At 36.5% G+C, this 16,469-nt stretch overlaps 1 protein-coding gene across 1 annotated transcript; it reads left to right on the forward strand.

Annotated features, from left to right (window-relative positions):
* Positions 1 to 6,757: 6,757 nt before the first annotated feature.
* On the forward strand, positions 6,758 to 14,773 carry LOC113047431 (uncharacterized). The gene is made up of 10 exons (XM_026208792.1): positions 6,758 to 6,823; positions 7,749 to 8,241; positions 8,740 to 9,047; positions 10,080 to 10,275; positions 10,367 to 10,474; positions 10,556 to 10,689; positions 10,793 to 10,975; positions 11,068 to 11,297; positions 11,415 to 11,633; positions 13,786 to 14,773. The coding sequence occupies exons 1-10, from the start codon at positions 6,783 to 6,785 to the stop codon at positions 14,184 to 14,186; spliced, it is 2,313 nt and encodes a 770-aa protein (XP_026064577.1). The 5' UTR covers positions 6,758 to 6,782; the 3' UTR covers positions 14,187 to 14,773.
* Positions 14,774 to 16,469: the final 1,696 nt, after the last annotated feature.

Below are 16,469 nucleotides of genomic sequence, written 5' to 3' on the forward strand. Positions count from 1 at the left end.
TTGAAAGAAAACACGACTAAAACATGTTTTTACTGTTTGATTTGTTCTGCTTTTCAGAATGTTTTTCAGAAATTTTTAGCCATGTTACAAATACACAGGATGAATTCAAACACATTTGTATAATGTGCTTTTTAAAGTAAATGTTAAATAATGAAATAGTTAAACAATGAAACAGCACATTTTAATGACAAATGTTCATGAGAACTTATGCATTTTTGGGGGAGTAAAAAACGTATAGTTTACAGCTAGTGGTTTTTCATTCGTTAAACATCAGTTACACCTGTTGTTAATTTAATTAATTGGTTTGTCTTTTTATACTCTGTGTTTGGTTTTGTTGCTTTGTTTTCTGAGTATTTTGAGTTCTATATTAAATAAAACTTTGACTTCTGCGATTAGATCAGTTTCATCAACTTTATTGCAACCTTACCAGTGACATGTAGATTAAAATTTTATTAATTTTGTAATAATAAAGCAAATGAAGCTAGACCCAAATCTACAAAAAAAGTGAGTAATATGAAATCAATTCTAGTACTGTAAATAAAAATACAGTACTTGTACTGTAAATAATAATACAATATACAGTATTATTACTGCATATTAAAATACAGTACTTGTACTGTAATTGAAAAATACAGTACTCCTACTGTAAATAGTAATACAGTATGCATTATTATTACTGTAAATGGAATTACAGTAATGATACTGTAAACTATTTTACAGTAAGTTACTGGCATCCAGCTGCCAGTAAGTTACTGTAAAATTTACAGCAACCTTTTTACAGTGTGGTAAACCTAACCAGGGAATTCCCAGTGCTCCTCTTCATCCTATTCCTATTGTGTCTGAGCCATTTGAGAGAATTACTATTGATTGTGTTGGTCCTAAGTCTGGTTATCAGTATCTGCTGACTCTAATGTGTGCTGCTACACGGTCAAATTTTTCTCTACATTTGGAAATCCCAGAGTTATACAGTCAGATTAAGGTACAAATTTAACCTCTAAGCTGTTTTCTCAGGTTCTGGATTGTTTGTCTGTAAAGCATTAACTTTCTAGTGCTTACCATCCAGAGTCACAGGGGGTGCTAGAACGTTTTCATCAGACCTTGAAAAGTATGTTGAGTACGTACTGTTTTGAAACTGGGACAGATTGGGATGAGGGCATTCCCTTGGTCATGTTTGCAGTACGAGAAACTTTTCAGGAATCCTTGGGTTTTAGTCCTGCCGAATTAGTGTTCGGGCACAATGTGTGGGGCCCGTTAAAGCTGTTTCGTGAACAGTTGCTGGCAGAGACAACCCCCCAAACCAGCATACTTGAATATGTAAGTTTGTTCAGGGAACGCCTAGGCCGAGCTCGTGAGATGGCACTTTTGGAGTTGGGATGCACTCAGAGCAAAATGAAGACCTGCTTTGAATAAAAAAAAAAGTGTTTATCAAAGTTTTCAGGAAGGTGATTCGGTGCTTGTCTTTCTGCCTCTTCCAGGGTCGCCATTACAGGCACAGTTCTCGGATCCATACACTATCAAGCCGAAATTAAGTGACACAGATATTGTGATTAATACTCCTGATAGGAAGCGAAGGACCCGAGTGTGTCACATAAATATGCTTAAAGCCTATATAATGAGGGATGTAACTCAGAGGGCGGTAGCTCAGAGCTTGCCAAAAGTCACTGATTCCATCTCTGCTTCTATGGCAGCCGTGTATTGTCCTGAGGAGGATGGGCTTACCAGACAATTCAAAGCTTTTAGAGGACTTAATGTCCCATTTGTGTTACTTGAGTGAAGCGTGTTGAAATGATGTTCTTGCGCTCATTAAAATGTTTCCTGGTCTTTTTTCTGATGTGCCTAGTAAAACCACAGTATTCTTTTGTAAGTCGCTTTGGATAAAAGCGTCTGCTAAATGAATAAATGTAAAATTATATTAAAAATAATGTATGAAAAAACTTTTCTAATTTGTACTAGATGGCTCTTATCTGCTTCAGTTCTGTGAATAAATACATTCAGATTTTTACTTAAATATTGCATTATTAATAAAAAAAAAATAACAGTGGTTAAACGGATCACAAATCTCATGGTTCGGATCACATTACAGTTTTTGACCCATGGATCAGATAATTTTTTGGATCAGCAAGAAAATAAAAATATTACATTTTCACTTGCATTCCATTTATTACTTCAAGCGAAGTACTTCTTAGATACCACAGCAAATACTACTAAATTAACTAAGAGAATTTAAATATGATTATAGTGACAAGAAAACACACAATTTACAATCATAGATGATGGATCCCATATAATGATACACATCACACCAGGTTTCTTTCTCCGCTGTTTTTTATTCACTTGAGACATAACTAACTGCGTTTACCTGAATGATTGTCGAGATGGGTATTTTGTCATAATTGAATGTATATTCGCTGTTCACGCGTTGTCCATGCACCACCTGAAACACGTGTGTGCTATGCACGAGTAGCCTAACTAATCGAGTTCCCTTTCGCCTTTTCTTTCTGGAATTGTTGCGTCAGATGGAGTCATCTGTGAACCCCAGACGTTTGGTTTGGCTGCCATCCTCTGGTGGGGGATGAGATGTGCACTTGCTCACTGGATATCGGCTGTGACAGTTGATTCAATTTAGTTAATAGACTGCAATTGATAAAGAAAATCTATTTATGACATTATTTTTGACAGCATCCTCATTTTACAGCATTTTTACACAAGTTTCTAAAACTTTTACAGTACTGTTGTTTTGCAGGTAGGTTTGGTGCCCCCCAAAATATAAATGAAACATGTGAATTTGTTTTAATAAATATAAATCTTTCGTTGGTTTTCTACAACATATTTCAGAAAGAGACATTATTTATGTTATATTAAGCCATACAAGACCTGAAGTTCCCTTTAAATGATCTTTAAAAAGACATTACAAATCTTGCACTGAATTAATTCACTGAATCAGAGCTGTTACCAAATTTAAAAGTCAAATCTGACTCTTGAACTGTAGGTTATTGCTCTTTCAGTGAACGTTTGTGTACTGGATGTCTGTGAAAATCAAATTAATTCAGTGTAATTACCGACTACTGCTTACATACCCAGACAATGTTTTACTGGACATTTTAGTCGGAGGAGCTGTGTTCCATTACAAAGCAAAGTAAACTCGAGCTGCTTTCTCACATTACATCAGGGGCTCTCAACTTTTGCCCTCGAGGTCCACGGTCCTGTAGAGTTTAGCTCCGACTGAAAACTCAACTGACTGAAGACCTTGATTAGTTTGTTCAGGTGTGTTTGATTAGGGTTGGAGCTAAACTCTGCAGGAAAGTGGATGTTGAGGGCCAGATTTGAAAACCCCTATGTGACATGTTCTCCTTTCAAAAACACTCATTGTTTTGTTTGTCAAAGAATTACATCAGTGTATACGTATGTAAACTGTACTGACATTTACTTACAGTATTTGGACACATTTTGTTTTCCACTGGTTTGCACTATTGTAAGTAGTTGTCAACATTTGATATCTCTGGCATTAAACCTTACCCTGTGTGTGTTTTCCATACGCCATTTGGCTGTTAAAGTGAAGACAAAAAATATATATATATATATAATACAGATAAAATTTATTAAAACATCATTGTACACACATTCAATCAATGAATGTGTGTACATGTGTACACTTTTGTTTGAAGTGACTTAAAAATGAAGAATACAAGTGATTTATTATGGACAATCAGATAAAGTATTATAATACAATGTTTTAGACATGTATGTTCAGAATAGTACAAGCTAGAACAGGGAGAAATCAGGGAAAAGTGAAAGCATTTTTCTCTAGAGCAGGAGTGGCTAACATGTACTTGAGAGTCTTGCAGGGTTTTGCGCCAATCTTGATAAAAACTACCCAGACTCTAGCTTTTTAGTAACCCTATCTAATGCAAGACTGGTCAAGCAGGATAAAGCATCAGGACACAATGGACTTTTAAACTAGATACAGTTCTCTGAGCACATGACAATACTTTCCTGTATGTCGAAACCTCTATCAGCCAAGACAATTTCAAATAAATCAATCAATAAATAGAACATATATATATATATATATATATATACAGTACAGACCAAAAGTTTGGACACACCTTCTCATTTAAAGAGTTTTCTTTATTTTCATGACTATGGAAATTGTAGATTCAGACTGAAGGCATCAAAACTATGAATTAACACATGTGGAATTATATACATAACAAAAAAGTGTGAAACAACTGAGAATATGTCATATTGTAGGTTCTTCAAGGTAGCCACCTTTTGCTTTGATTACTGCTTTGCACACTATTGGCATTCTCTTGATGAGCTTCAAGAGGTAGTCACCTGAAATGGTCTTCAACAGTCTTGAAGGAGTTCCCCGAGAGATGCTTAGCACTTGTTGGCCCTTTTGCCTTCTGTCTGCGGTCCAGCTCACCCCTAAACCATCTCGATTGGGTTCAGGTCCGGTGACTGTGGAGGCCAGGTCATCTGGAGCAGCACCCCATCACTCTCCTTCTTGGTCAAATAGCCCTTGATGCCTTCAGTGTGACTCTACAATCTTCATAGTAATGAAAATAAAGAAAACTCTTTGAATAAGAAGATGTGTCCAAACTTTTGGTCTGTACTGTATATGTATGTATGTATTTGTTCTATTTATTTATTTATTTGAAATGTGTATGTTTTTGTGGTGTGTGTGTGTGTGTTGTAAGTTTGTAAAACCATTGCATTTTCTTCACTATATAAATTTATCAGAAGGATACTTGTTTTTACTATGTGAAAAAAAAAAACAGTAGATATCTGATTCTTAGTACCTCCTAAGTGTAGTGTGTCGTACACTCAGATGTATGTAGAAATGACCAATTTCCATAAATACCCAAATACTTGGACATATACAGGAATCAGTGAAAAACCTCTTCATTGACCACAAATTATGTTTGAAATCGAATTCTTTTCTTTATCAGAAATATGCACTTCAGTTTGTTTGCACTTTTTACAATATGATATAATTTTTATAAAATAGTCGAGTTAAAACTGCCCAACAGCTGGGTCAAAACAACTCAATCGCCAAGTTTGACCAATTTTAACCCAACTTGGTTTATTTTGAACCCAGCTTTTTTTTAGAGTGCTGAATTGTCTGAAACAGCTCGTTATAATCCAATAACAGAGGCTTTGTTCGTTAACAGCAGAGTGTCGCAAACCTCATTAGTACTTGAGGAAATGTTTACAGCAATCAGAAGTAATCTGTAAACGACAGTGATCAGCGGTATCAGCTCATTACATTGTGCTAATGGTGAGAAGTACATTGCAACATTAGCAGACTCACAAAAGACGTTGTCATTTAATTCAGCTCTGTGACAAACACTAACTCCTCAAAATAATCCCAAACTACATACAGTCAAACTAAAGTAGACAAAAAAAACACATGAAGTTGAACTATTGACAAAGCTTTGTGATAAACAAACCGTCAAAGCTATTTAGCAAAAGTAAAATGTTTAGATAAATCAATATGAACATGAGACAATCCGCTAGCAACAAATGTATTTTAAACTATTTGCTGTATATTTTGATACATTTTGATATATTTTGCTGTAAATAACTGATCTGAACTTTTCTTAAACATAAACACAGGCCAGATAAATAAAGTATACTGATAGACAAAAAAAACAACTATAAATAAAATTAATTCATGCAATAAAAAGCCCAGTGATGAACAAAGTATTCACTGCAACTTTTAAGCTGTAATATTTTCAGTAAATTAACGGTTAATTTTCAATAAATGAACGAGGCTAACATAAAGTGCCATGTTTTGTAAAAAAAAAAATCTAATTAAAAAAGACAGTTAAAGAGTGTCAAAATATGGCTGTCTACAACTTTAAATAAAAAACTGTAAAATATGCTTATAATACATACAATAAAACCCCTAACTTTAAATTATACTCTTCTAACCTAGTGAGAAATATACCCTAAAACAATGAACTTGAAATGATGGTTTGTTTAACTGCATACTGTGCGTTTGTTCATCTCATCATGAAAAGATCATTTACAACAATCAAAACTAATCTGTAAACATCAGAGGTAACGGCTCATTGTATCATGTTAATGGAAGCCATACATTTCAACAAGCAAGATCTCAAAAGACAGGTTTGGTCATTTAAAATCAGGATTGTGTCAAAATAACCTACAATTACTTCAGTCAAACTAAAATATGGACATATAAAATACATGAAATTGATCTAATGACAAAGCCTTGTGGTAAAGTATTTAGTACAAGAGGTGGTTACACTTTAATTTAAGATGATGTTATTCCCTTTACAATTTCAACAAACTGTTTTCTATGTGAAAATTTAATTTATTCTTGTTAATTTTCAGCATCATTGCTCGGGTCTTCAGTGGCACATGATCCTTTAAAAACCATTCTAATATACAGATTTTATTATACATTTCAACAAATGCTAAAAACAGTTATAAATAATGATGAATATCTTTACTGTAACTTTTACTTTTTTTAAGGCATCCTTGGTGAATAAAAACATTAATTTATCTCTCTCTTTTAAATTTACCATGAATGTTTGAATGTATAATTTCATTATTTCCACACACACAAAAAAAAAACAATATTTAATATTAGTAACAGCAGCAAGACTTGTCTGGCCATGCCTGATTGGCTGAGCTCAAGTGACATCACAGCAGGAGAGCCCCGCCCACACTGGCAGATAAATACAGGAGGCGAGATCAATCCTCTGTTCTCTCACGAGTGTTACACCTGTGATCAATCACTTCACCTGCATCAGATGTTGGCTACTGTGACAATGGAGGAACGAGAGGACAAGAGGTGAGGCTTGACTTACTGGGGTTTCCTCAACTTAACACAGTTCATTTATCCAAGAATAAACATTTCTTAATTAAGATGCATCTGCTAGTTAAGCAAAATCACATAAGATTTATAGTCTTGTTTGCAGGGAAAAAAACTAAATGAATTGCATTTAGCTTAAAATAAGTACAATTCTCTGGCAGTGGGGTAAGAAAAATAATCTTATTTTAAGAGCGTTTAATACTACCCCACACGTAACAGTACTTGTTTTAAGCAAAATTCACTTGGAAAAAAAATCCTATCTTATGTCATTTTGATTATCTAGTACATGCATGTCAATTTATGTAAATTTTTAGATAAATTTACTAAAAATATGTTAAGAATGTTGAGTACGATAAGCCTTTTTAGCAGTTTATTAATGCTTTGAATAATGTCAGAAAGCGTTAAACATGATAGTAACACTTAGCTAAGTGGCAAAGCATGTTATTATGACAGAGGAATTTATTGTGACTCAAGCATATAATATCCAGGTCTATTAATTAGAGTCCTGGTATGAAGAAACCTACATATCAATATTTCATTCTACTAATAGCACCATCGGCTTCACATTTCCTGCTGCTAGATGGTGGTGCTATTATTAATACTGGTATGTACATAGGTGTCTTCAAGCCAAATCATGGTTAATCTGTGATTAGTGTAGCAAAACCTATGGTTAATTTGTGGTTACACTATTTTAACTATAACAACCATGTTTTTTTATTAAACTTTTTTAATAAGGGTATTAAAGACAGTGTTGGGATTAACTAAAATACCCTAGTATGTGCACTTTCACACCCATTAACACTCAATCCAGGTAGAAATGCTTATAGGACAGATCCTGTTCTGCTGCTGCCTATTTAGTTTCTTTAAATAACCGTTCTTTATATCATCTCTTTTTTTCTTGAAGGTCTGTTGAACGCAATATTGTGCACTGTTTGCAGTGCTACAAGCCACAGGAGAACCTCTCTGTTCACCTGGCCAGGGTGTGCATGAAAAAAAGCACAGCAGAAGAACGAGCGGAGCAGGTGAAGATAGCTAAGGCTTCCAGCAGAGAGTGGATCCGGAAGAACAGGACCTGGAATTACCAGCACCTCTGTGAGCTCCTGCCTGACAGACGCTCTCGGATCTCCATGGTCAAGGAGCTTCTTCACCGTGGTTTCTTTATCATGAACCTGCCAGAGGAGTCCAACATGGTCTTGGACCCTGAAGGCGACTCAGCTTCTGATGATAGTGATGCAACCACTGCCGAATCCTCCGGAGATCCTCAAACAATATCCCAATCTGTGAGGTCAAAGATAGAGGAGGGTCTGCTTGACAAGTTCTCTGCTCGGGCTGGGCTCCTGGTGGACTTTAAAAACTACCTGACTATGTCAAAGAAGGTCCCCAACTGGAAACAGGAGGTAAGATATCTTTTCACTTCTATTCTCCGTAGGGTTGCAAAGGGGTGGACCCCCAAAATCCTTAAAAGATTCGAAAAAAATGTCCACATTCATTCATGTCAGACTGGGGAGAGAGGTGTTGTAATAATATAAAGTATGTGAAAAATGTGTTTTTCAACCTTGTAAAAGAACATAAAGGACCCCTTTAAGTTTTAAGTAATTCTGCCCCTGATTGTTTATTCCTGCTGTAAAATATAGTTAAAATAAAGTTTTAATACTAGGAAAAGATCCTCTGACATGTCAAACCCCTTTATCTCTGAAGAGTGATTTATTAGATTACACTGGTTTTAACCCAGTAAGAAAACTTTTATTGTTCAGCTAAAGAAATTTTAAACAAGTTTTTAAAATACAAAAGTTTTAAACAAGTTTATAGCTTAAATAAATAATAAAAACCTAACATCCTTTATGTTCAGTAGGTCACTTTCATGATATTAATGCTGACTTCTTCTTTCTTCATAGATTGACAACGTGTCCCGTTTCCTTCGGTACTTGCAGCCCACTGAGATTGAGCCGTCTTTGGACTTCCTGTCAAAAAGCAGAGAGGCCCAGGACTTTCTGACGGCCTTGAAGCGCACTGACGTGTCTTCAGCCACCATCCACAATTACATCAAGAGCATGAATAGGTTCCTAGAGTACTTGATGCTAAGACTGGATTTTCAGAAAAGAGACCCGAAGCTGTCGACCAACTGCCAGAGATACGCTAACATGTTGAAGACCCTGCAGAAGACTGTACTCAAGAGCCACGATGACAAGACGTCTGACTCGAGGTTAATGGTTTAAATGTTCATTTAACCTGGTCCTTTTTATATTAATGTTACTACATGTTTTTTACCCGTAATATCTGAGTCCGCACCTAAAGCAATCTTGACAAACTATATATCGTTTGAAAGCTTAAAGAATCTAGTTTTCATATTTGGTGACTGATTTTTTTCTAAAATTATTTTACAGAACAAATGTAAAACGTATTAATTTGCTAGAAGAGTCCTCATCACAGTCAGAGAGCGAGTTTTGATCTCTATTTAGAAGTATTGAAGCACATATAAATGCATAAAAAACCTTAAAAAAAAAACCCTAACAAAAAAACAATACTCCATTCCTTTTCAGGTCAAGCGTTCAAAAGATAACATCCATTCTATTTTTTTTGAGAAAAAAGGGTTTGAATATAAAGAAAAAAAATCATAGTTTATACATTTTTGCTGCAGCATGAATTATAACGCACACCCATGGTTCTTGTATGTGTTTTTTAGAGCGGAAATTTAAATCAAATACTGCTAATTTGTCCTTTATTCCTCTGAATGTGGTGTATACTTCATTCATAAATGTTGAGAAAAGTATGGAAAAAAATTGTTATGGATCACTTAAACCATTTATGGAAATAAAGGCGCCCTTAAATGGTTAAGATCTAGTAGTAAAGCTCGGTCCTACACCCAAACAAAATCTCACTGAAAGTTCATTTTTTGAGATATCAGCCTCAAATTTGGAGCACAACTTTAGATTTTGGTTTTGATGTTCTAGCAATTTTTTAAAGGAAAACAGGTTTTGTAAAATTTATATTCAATATAGCATTTCAATATTGTCATTTTTAAATTTTATATCTTCATAAAACAATTTAATGTGATTTTTGCAACTTTTTTTCACCTCTACAATGATCAGGTGTCCTCTTTAAAAAGAGAATAACATTAAGTCACAGCTCCAAAGCTTTCAACATTTATAACTCAAGTTGGAAATGTCTTTTCTAGGTATATGCTCAGAAAATGGTTAATATCTAGTTTTGTTTGTTATGCTTAATCCAAAATCAGACCTGAATGCACTCCCTGCATTAAAGATTGCCAGAAGATTTTGAGAGCGGCAAAGCCAGACTTCCTATGGATCCATAAAAATCTGCTTATGGGGAAAACAGTCTCAAATACAGAGAAGATGCTGTACCGCTATTACTGCGAGGCGCTATTGGTCTTCCGTCACATGCAGCTTCCAGGAGCTGTGGAAGGCTTGACCGTAAGTTCATGTGTTTCAGTAAGTTTGTACTAATTACATAAAATGATTGAACACGTATGCAATAGTTAATTGATTCTTTTCAATGTTGTAGGATGCAGACTGGGTAGAGAGGATCGCACAAGATGGCAGGGTGGTGATTGGTGTAAAGCGGGATAAAACTGCAAGTATGCAAATCGCCTTGACACAAGACGAGGAAGCTGTAAGTTTTAGTATGATTTAAAGAGCATATTGGATACCCACTAGTGTTTACATTCAATAACTCTTTAGTGTTTTTCCATAGTGCTTCCAGCTGTACTACAAGGAGATCAGGCCTAAGAATATTGGGCTAAAAAAATTCTGCCAAAGTTTTTTTACTACGACGTCAGGCGAGGCTGTTCATAATGTGTCACAAGACATGAATCGCCTCCATGAAATGTACGTACTAATAGAGATCCAAGTTGCACTTGTGTAAATGGATACACTTTATTTTGCCTTGTCAGTCATAGTCAACATTTTATACCATGTTTTCTCCCTGCAGGTATAAGCTGACCCCTTTCAGGAGTTATGATGTACGGAGGGCCGTTAAGAACGCTGCAGAAAATCTTCCAGCGCACCAACATGAGGCTGTGATTCATTACCTGACCCATAGCACTAGTGCGGACAGAAGGACACGGCCTCAGGATATTGTGGATGCAGCTTTACTGCTGGACTCCCTGAAGGGGTAGGTCTCTTCATTTAACAAGAATGTAAAACACCACCAGCTATTTCTACAGCTGATTAGCTCATTTTAAACCGTTTTCCTCACTTACACAGCACTTCTACAGAAGATGACACCTTTTTGGCTGAGCTGAGTACTGCTGGAAACAGGGAGCAACAGGCTTTGCGGAAAGATTTCTCTGCCTTTCTGGACAGATTTCCAGTTTCAATGGAGGGCAAACCACCAACCAAAAAGCAGCGGGTCGATTCAGGGTTTCCTGAAGACCGTGTCTTCTATGACAGGTGGAGAGCCACCCAGTATACCCAGAGAGAGGAATATCTGTTGTGTGAGTCTCCAATGCATTATTAATACAGAACTGACACTCAATAACATGACAAATAGGCCATTAATTCATTATGACAACTGAATTGCATGAGTAAAGTTATTAAATTATTTCTTTCAGCACAATTCACACACCACAAGCCGTCTGCCTCAGAGGTGGCAAGTCTGATTGCACAGGAGGGGTGGAAGGCCAACTGTCCAAAGCCAGAAGAAATCGAACGCCTGTGGAAACCAGCGTCCACAGACACCATTGAGGCAGATGAGGTTATAATAAAATGTGTGTCTGAGCAGGCCTGGACAGGCCTGGCCGTCAAGGACTTTGGTGCTGAGGAGGGTCTAGGTAAGAAACCTTTTTTTTTTCTTTACTCAAATCTACATTTCAGCACCAATAACTATAAAGTGTCAATTTTTTTTATTGATATTTCTGCATTTATACTCGTCATTGATTTGTTTTTTAGGATCAGACAATATTTGGTCAAGATACAACTATTTGAATATCTGGAATCTGAGGAGGCAAAAAAATACTGAGAAAATCACCTTTAAAATTCTTAGCAATGTATATTACTGATAAATAAAAAATAAGTATTGATATATTTACAGTAGGAAATAAAAAAAAAAAAAACTTCATGGAACATGATCTTTATATGATATAGTAATGATTTGGGCATGAAAGAAAAATCGATCATTTTGACCCATACAATGTATTGTTGGCTATTGCTATATATATACTCTGGTGACTTAAAGGAACACTCCGACTTTTTGGGACTTTAGCTTATTCACAGTATCCCCCAGAGTTAGATAAGTCCATACATACCTTTTTCATTTCTGTGCGTTCTGTAAGTGTTATTTGACGCACCCACCGCTAGCCTAGCTTAGCACAAAGACTGGATGTAAATGGATACTGTTAGCATAGTAATCCCAATAAGGGACAAAATAATGCAAACATTTTCCTATTTACATGTTGTGATCTGTATAGTCACAGCTTGTACAAATAACAAGGCTATATGAGACAAAGACCATTTTTAATCGTATAAATACTGGGAACTATATTCTCACTAGGCGTAGGAGCACAGCTAACGTTACTTGGGCGGAGTGGCTGCTTGGGCAGAGTGATTAGCGCAGCACACAAGACACCCTGTTGATGGTTCCGTAAACAAACAAACGTGACTAACCAGCTAGACGTGACTCGTGATCATGGCTGACTTTGAGGAATTGTCAGACTCAGAGGAATTTTACTGTGTATCAAACCAAGATCCAGAACCATATAGTTTTGAGCCAGAATACACAGACGAGGAATTAAAAACTTTGGAAGCTGTAAGACAAGATGTCGAAGGGAGAATCAGAACGAACACAGACTGGTGCTGTAAATGTGGAACATGCCAATCTATGCTGACAGAACCGAGTGCCTTTGTTGTAATGAATGGGACCGGGTATTGCCATCAATGTCAAGGCTTGATGACAATCAAAATATTTGCGTCACTACCACAGAAGATTTCTCTGCCCTAATATACCCGGCAGTTGTCGTTTTTTTTTTCCATTGTGACAAGATCAACTGGAAGAAACGCCCCATGCCGAGTGAACCTAATGGTCAGCTGTCCACCAAGTAAGTGATTTTGTTATAATGATCACGAGCAGTGTGTTCATGACAACACAATAATAACAATAAAGGGGATACACGGAGCCCCTATTCACGTAATAGTGTCACTACTAAGGTTATATTACATTAGCATGGCACTGTTGCAGTATGGCTAATGTTAGTCATCTCAAAACATAACGGAACACTTACCGCAGCAACAGGTGATCCAATTTGTCCTGTCTCTATTATCGATGGGATTGCTGTATCCTTTAGCACAGGTTTCATGGTCTGTGTGGCAACTTGCATTTTTTCAAAATAGTCGTCCACAGTAAAATGTTCAGAGCAAACGAAATACTTCGTGATGGTGTTTACAGGTGTGTTTGGATCCATTTCCAGAGCAAGTAGCCATCGATTCATCAGGTCAGCGTTTTTGGTTGGAATTCTATGAAACATCATAGTATTACCTGGTCTCCGCTGTTTATGGTCGCAGCTCTTTACAATACAGCAAACATCCATGATTGTACACTATAAATGTACTATCTAGTAATTGCTGACTCTATAACTCCAACTCTGAGCGAACACTCTGCTCATCACCACGGCGTGTCTCGTGTGCTGCGCTAATCACTCCGCCCAAGTAGCCACTCCGCCCAAGTAAGGTTAGCTGTGCTCCTACGCCTAGTGAGAATATAGTTCCCAGTATTTATACGATTAAAAATGGTCTCTGTCTCATATAGCCTTGTTATTTGTACACGTTGTGACTATACAGATCACAATATGAATAAGCTAAAGTCCCAAAAAGTCGGAGTGTTCCTTTAAGACTGTTTTTGTGCTCCAGATCACAAATACTGAATAGTTAGCCTGTACATGTATTCAGTTGTCCTTTTGGTCTTAAAATGTAATGTTTTCTTGATTATAGGGGTGGTCGCAACCCGACCATTTTCTAAAGGCGACATTGTGTGTGATTACCACGGAAAGGTAATCAGTGCAGCTGAAGGGATGGCCATGATGGAGGGACATCGTGACGAGGCCAGGTACCTGTTCTTCTTTAAAGCTGGACAGAGAGACATGTGCATTGATGCAAAGACGGGCTGCAATTGCCACCCCAACACAGACACAGTCGGCCGAAGAATTAAATGTTGTTCTAAGAGGCCCAACCTGGAGCCCCTTCACTGTGTGATGGAGGTAGATGGAGAGGACCAGGATGTCATCCTCTTCAAGGCACTGCAGGACATCAGCATTGACACACAATTAAAATTTTACACTGGAGTAATAAGAAAGTCTTTCCTTGGCCTGGACCTGGATTGGTTGGATGAGTAGGCTGGGTCCACAGGTCCATTATCTGCTTCTCTACTGGCAGGCCAGTGCGAGCCAGTGCTTTCAACAGACTAGTGGGGCAAATAGCCTTGGACCAGTAGCATCAAGCCCAAAATCAGGCTGCGTTTCTACTGTCGGACCAGTACTTAATCAAAATGCCTTCAACACAACTCTCTGGAACAATGGCATGCAGCCTCATTTCACCAAAAAGACTTTTCTCACATTGGAAACTAGCAAGATTGCAATATCAACTTTTTTTTTCACTCCTAGAATTAAAACCCAAGCAATAAAAACAATAATTAATTTGTGCCGGGACGGTTCTTTAATCAGGCATGGATGATGACTCAGATAGTAGATATATTTTAAAAACTATAGTCCTAGTAGAATGCTTCAAGAAAAGCCATGCCAAAAATAACTTGCAGGCAAGTATGCTGGCAAATGATTCAATAAACGCATTTTATCCTTCATTCATGAGAGAACCACGACACCTGCGTAAAAATAATTGTTGAATAAAGATGTTAATTTAGTTTTCTCTGTATATTAAAGAGAGCAGTTTTATATTTTATTATTTGTGTTTTTGAATAAATCGTAGGAAACATTCCATCGTTGTCTAATACCTGTCTCCACAATGAATCTTGCTGTGTCCCAAACTTAAGTGCATGGACTCCAAAGTGTGCATTTGAAGTCCGAATACATCACAGCAGTACAACAAAGGGTGTCCCAAACTGATGTGTGTGCACTCTGAGAAATAAATCTGTAAAATAACAGAAAAAGTACTGGGAGCTCCCTTACCCGGACTTTGTCCCATTATTAAAAAATTGAAATTTTCTCTTAATTCTCAATGTGCCCACAGTAAATAAAACCGAATTCTGTTATTTAATTGTGTATCTAGTAAAAAAAAAAAGCAGGGCACTTTCTGCCATTTAATGTTGTATCTATTGTAAAAATCAGAGCACTCTCTGTTTATTTAATGGTGTATCTATTGTAAAAATCAGAGCACTCTCTGTTTATTTAATGGTGTATCTATAGTAAAAATCAGAGCGCTCTCTGTTATTTAATGGTGTACCTATAGTAAAAGTCAGAGCACTCTCTGTTTATTTAATGGTGTATCTATAGTAAAAATCAGAGCGCTCTCTGTTATTTAATGGTGTACCTATAGTAAAAGTCAGAGCACTCTCTGTTTATTTAATGGTGTATCTATAGTAAAAGTCAGAGCACTCTCTGTTATTTAATGGTGTATCTATAATAAAAATCAGAGCACTCTCTGTTTATTTAATGGTGTACCTATAGTAAAAATCAGAGCACTCTCTGTTTATTTAATGGTGTATCTATAGCAACAACAACACAAAAAAACATAAAACTGTTCTGTACTTTTCAGTAACTTTTCACTCTTGGCTGAAAACATTCCAAACAGAAATATAGACTCATTTCCCTGGAGGTGAGGGGTTGGTCTTCTGAAGATCTTGGTGTCATCTTGGAGATGTAATCCAATACGGAGGGCTTGTACGGACAGTTTGGTCATAGACACAGTGATATTTTGTTGAAATGGTAAATAATAATTCATTTATCATTATTTATTAATATCCAAACCACTGTTTTAAACAAAAAAGTAGTGTAAATAAAACAACAATGTTGGGACATCTCTCAATTTTTTTTTCTTTTTTAATCATTGATTAGATTGTCACAAGTTTGGGTCAAAATGACCAATTTCACAGAAACACGTTTTAAACATTTTCTAAACCCTGTTAGAAAAGGGTTAGAAAAGACAACATAAACCCTGTTTTGGTGAAATGTTATATTGTTTTGGGCCCTTTTTTCTGATTTAGACCCATGTTCTGGATTGATACCCAGCTGGCTCCTGTGGCAACACAAAAAAGTATCATGTCACTTTGGCATGGCATTACAAAACTAAGTATACTGTAAAATTGACAAAGAACTTTGACAAAACATAGGCCTACCTATGGATAAAATCCAGAGACAGGGCTGTTCCTTTGAGGTAAATGATGTTCAGCATGTAGAAGAGGAGGAACACATAGGCTGACAGCAACCAGAGAACAGCTGATGATGTGGATTACTGTGACTTCATCCACTGAGATTTTGTATCTTCCTTCATCTGCAAAACATGTAAATAACGACAATACATTTTTAATCAATGAAACAAATATACATCACTTTCAAATATCCTTACCCACAACTGTGATGCACGGGTTGCTTGGCAGTTCTGCTTAAGGCATCCTAAAAGAGAGGTGAAGACACAGACATGTCTGATTCACAAAATGTTGTTTT

This window comes from Carassius auratus, chromosome 28 (genome assembly GCF_003368295.1).
Source record: "Carassius auratus strain Wakin chromosome 28, ASM336829v1, whole genome shotgun sequence".
Classification (NCBI taxonomy): Eukaryota; Metazoa; Chordata; class Actinopteri; order Cypriniformes; family Cyprinidae; genus Carassius; species Carassius auratus.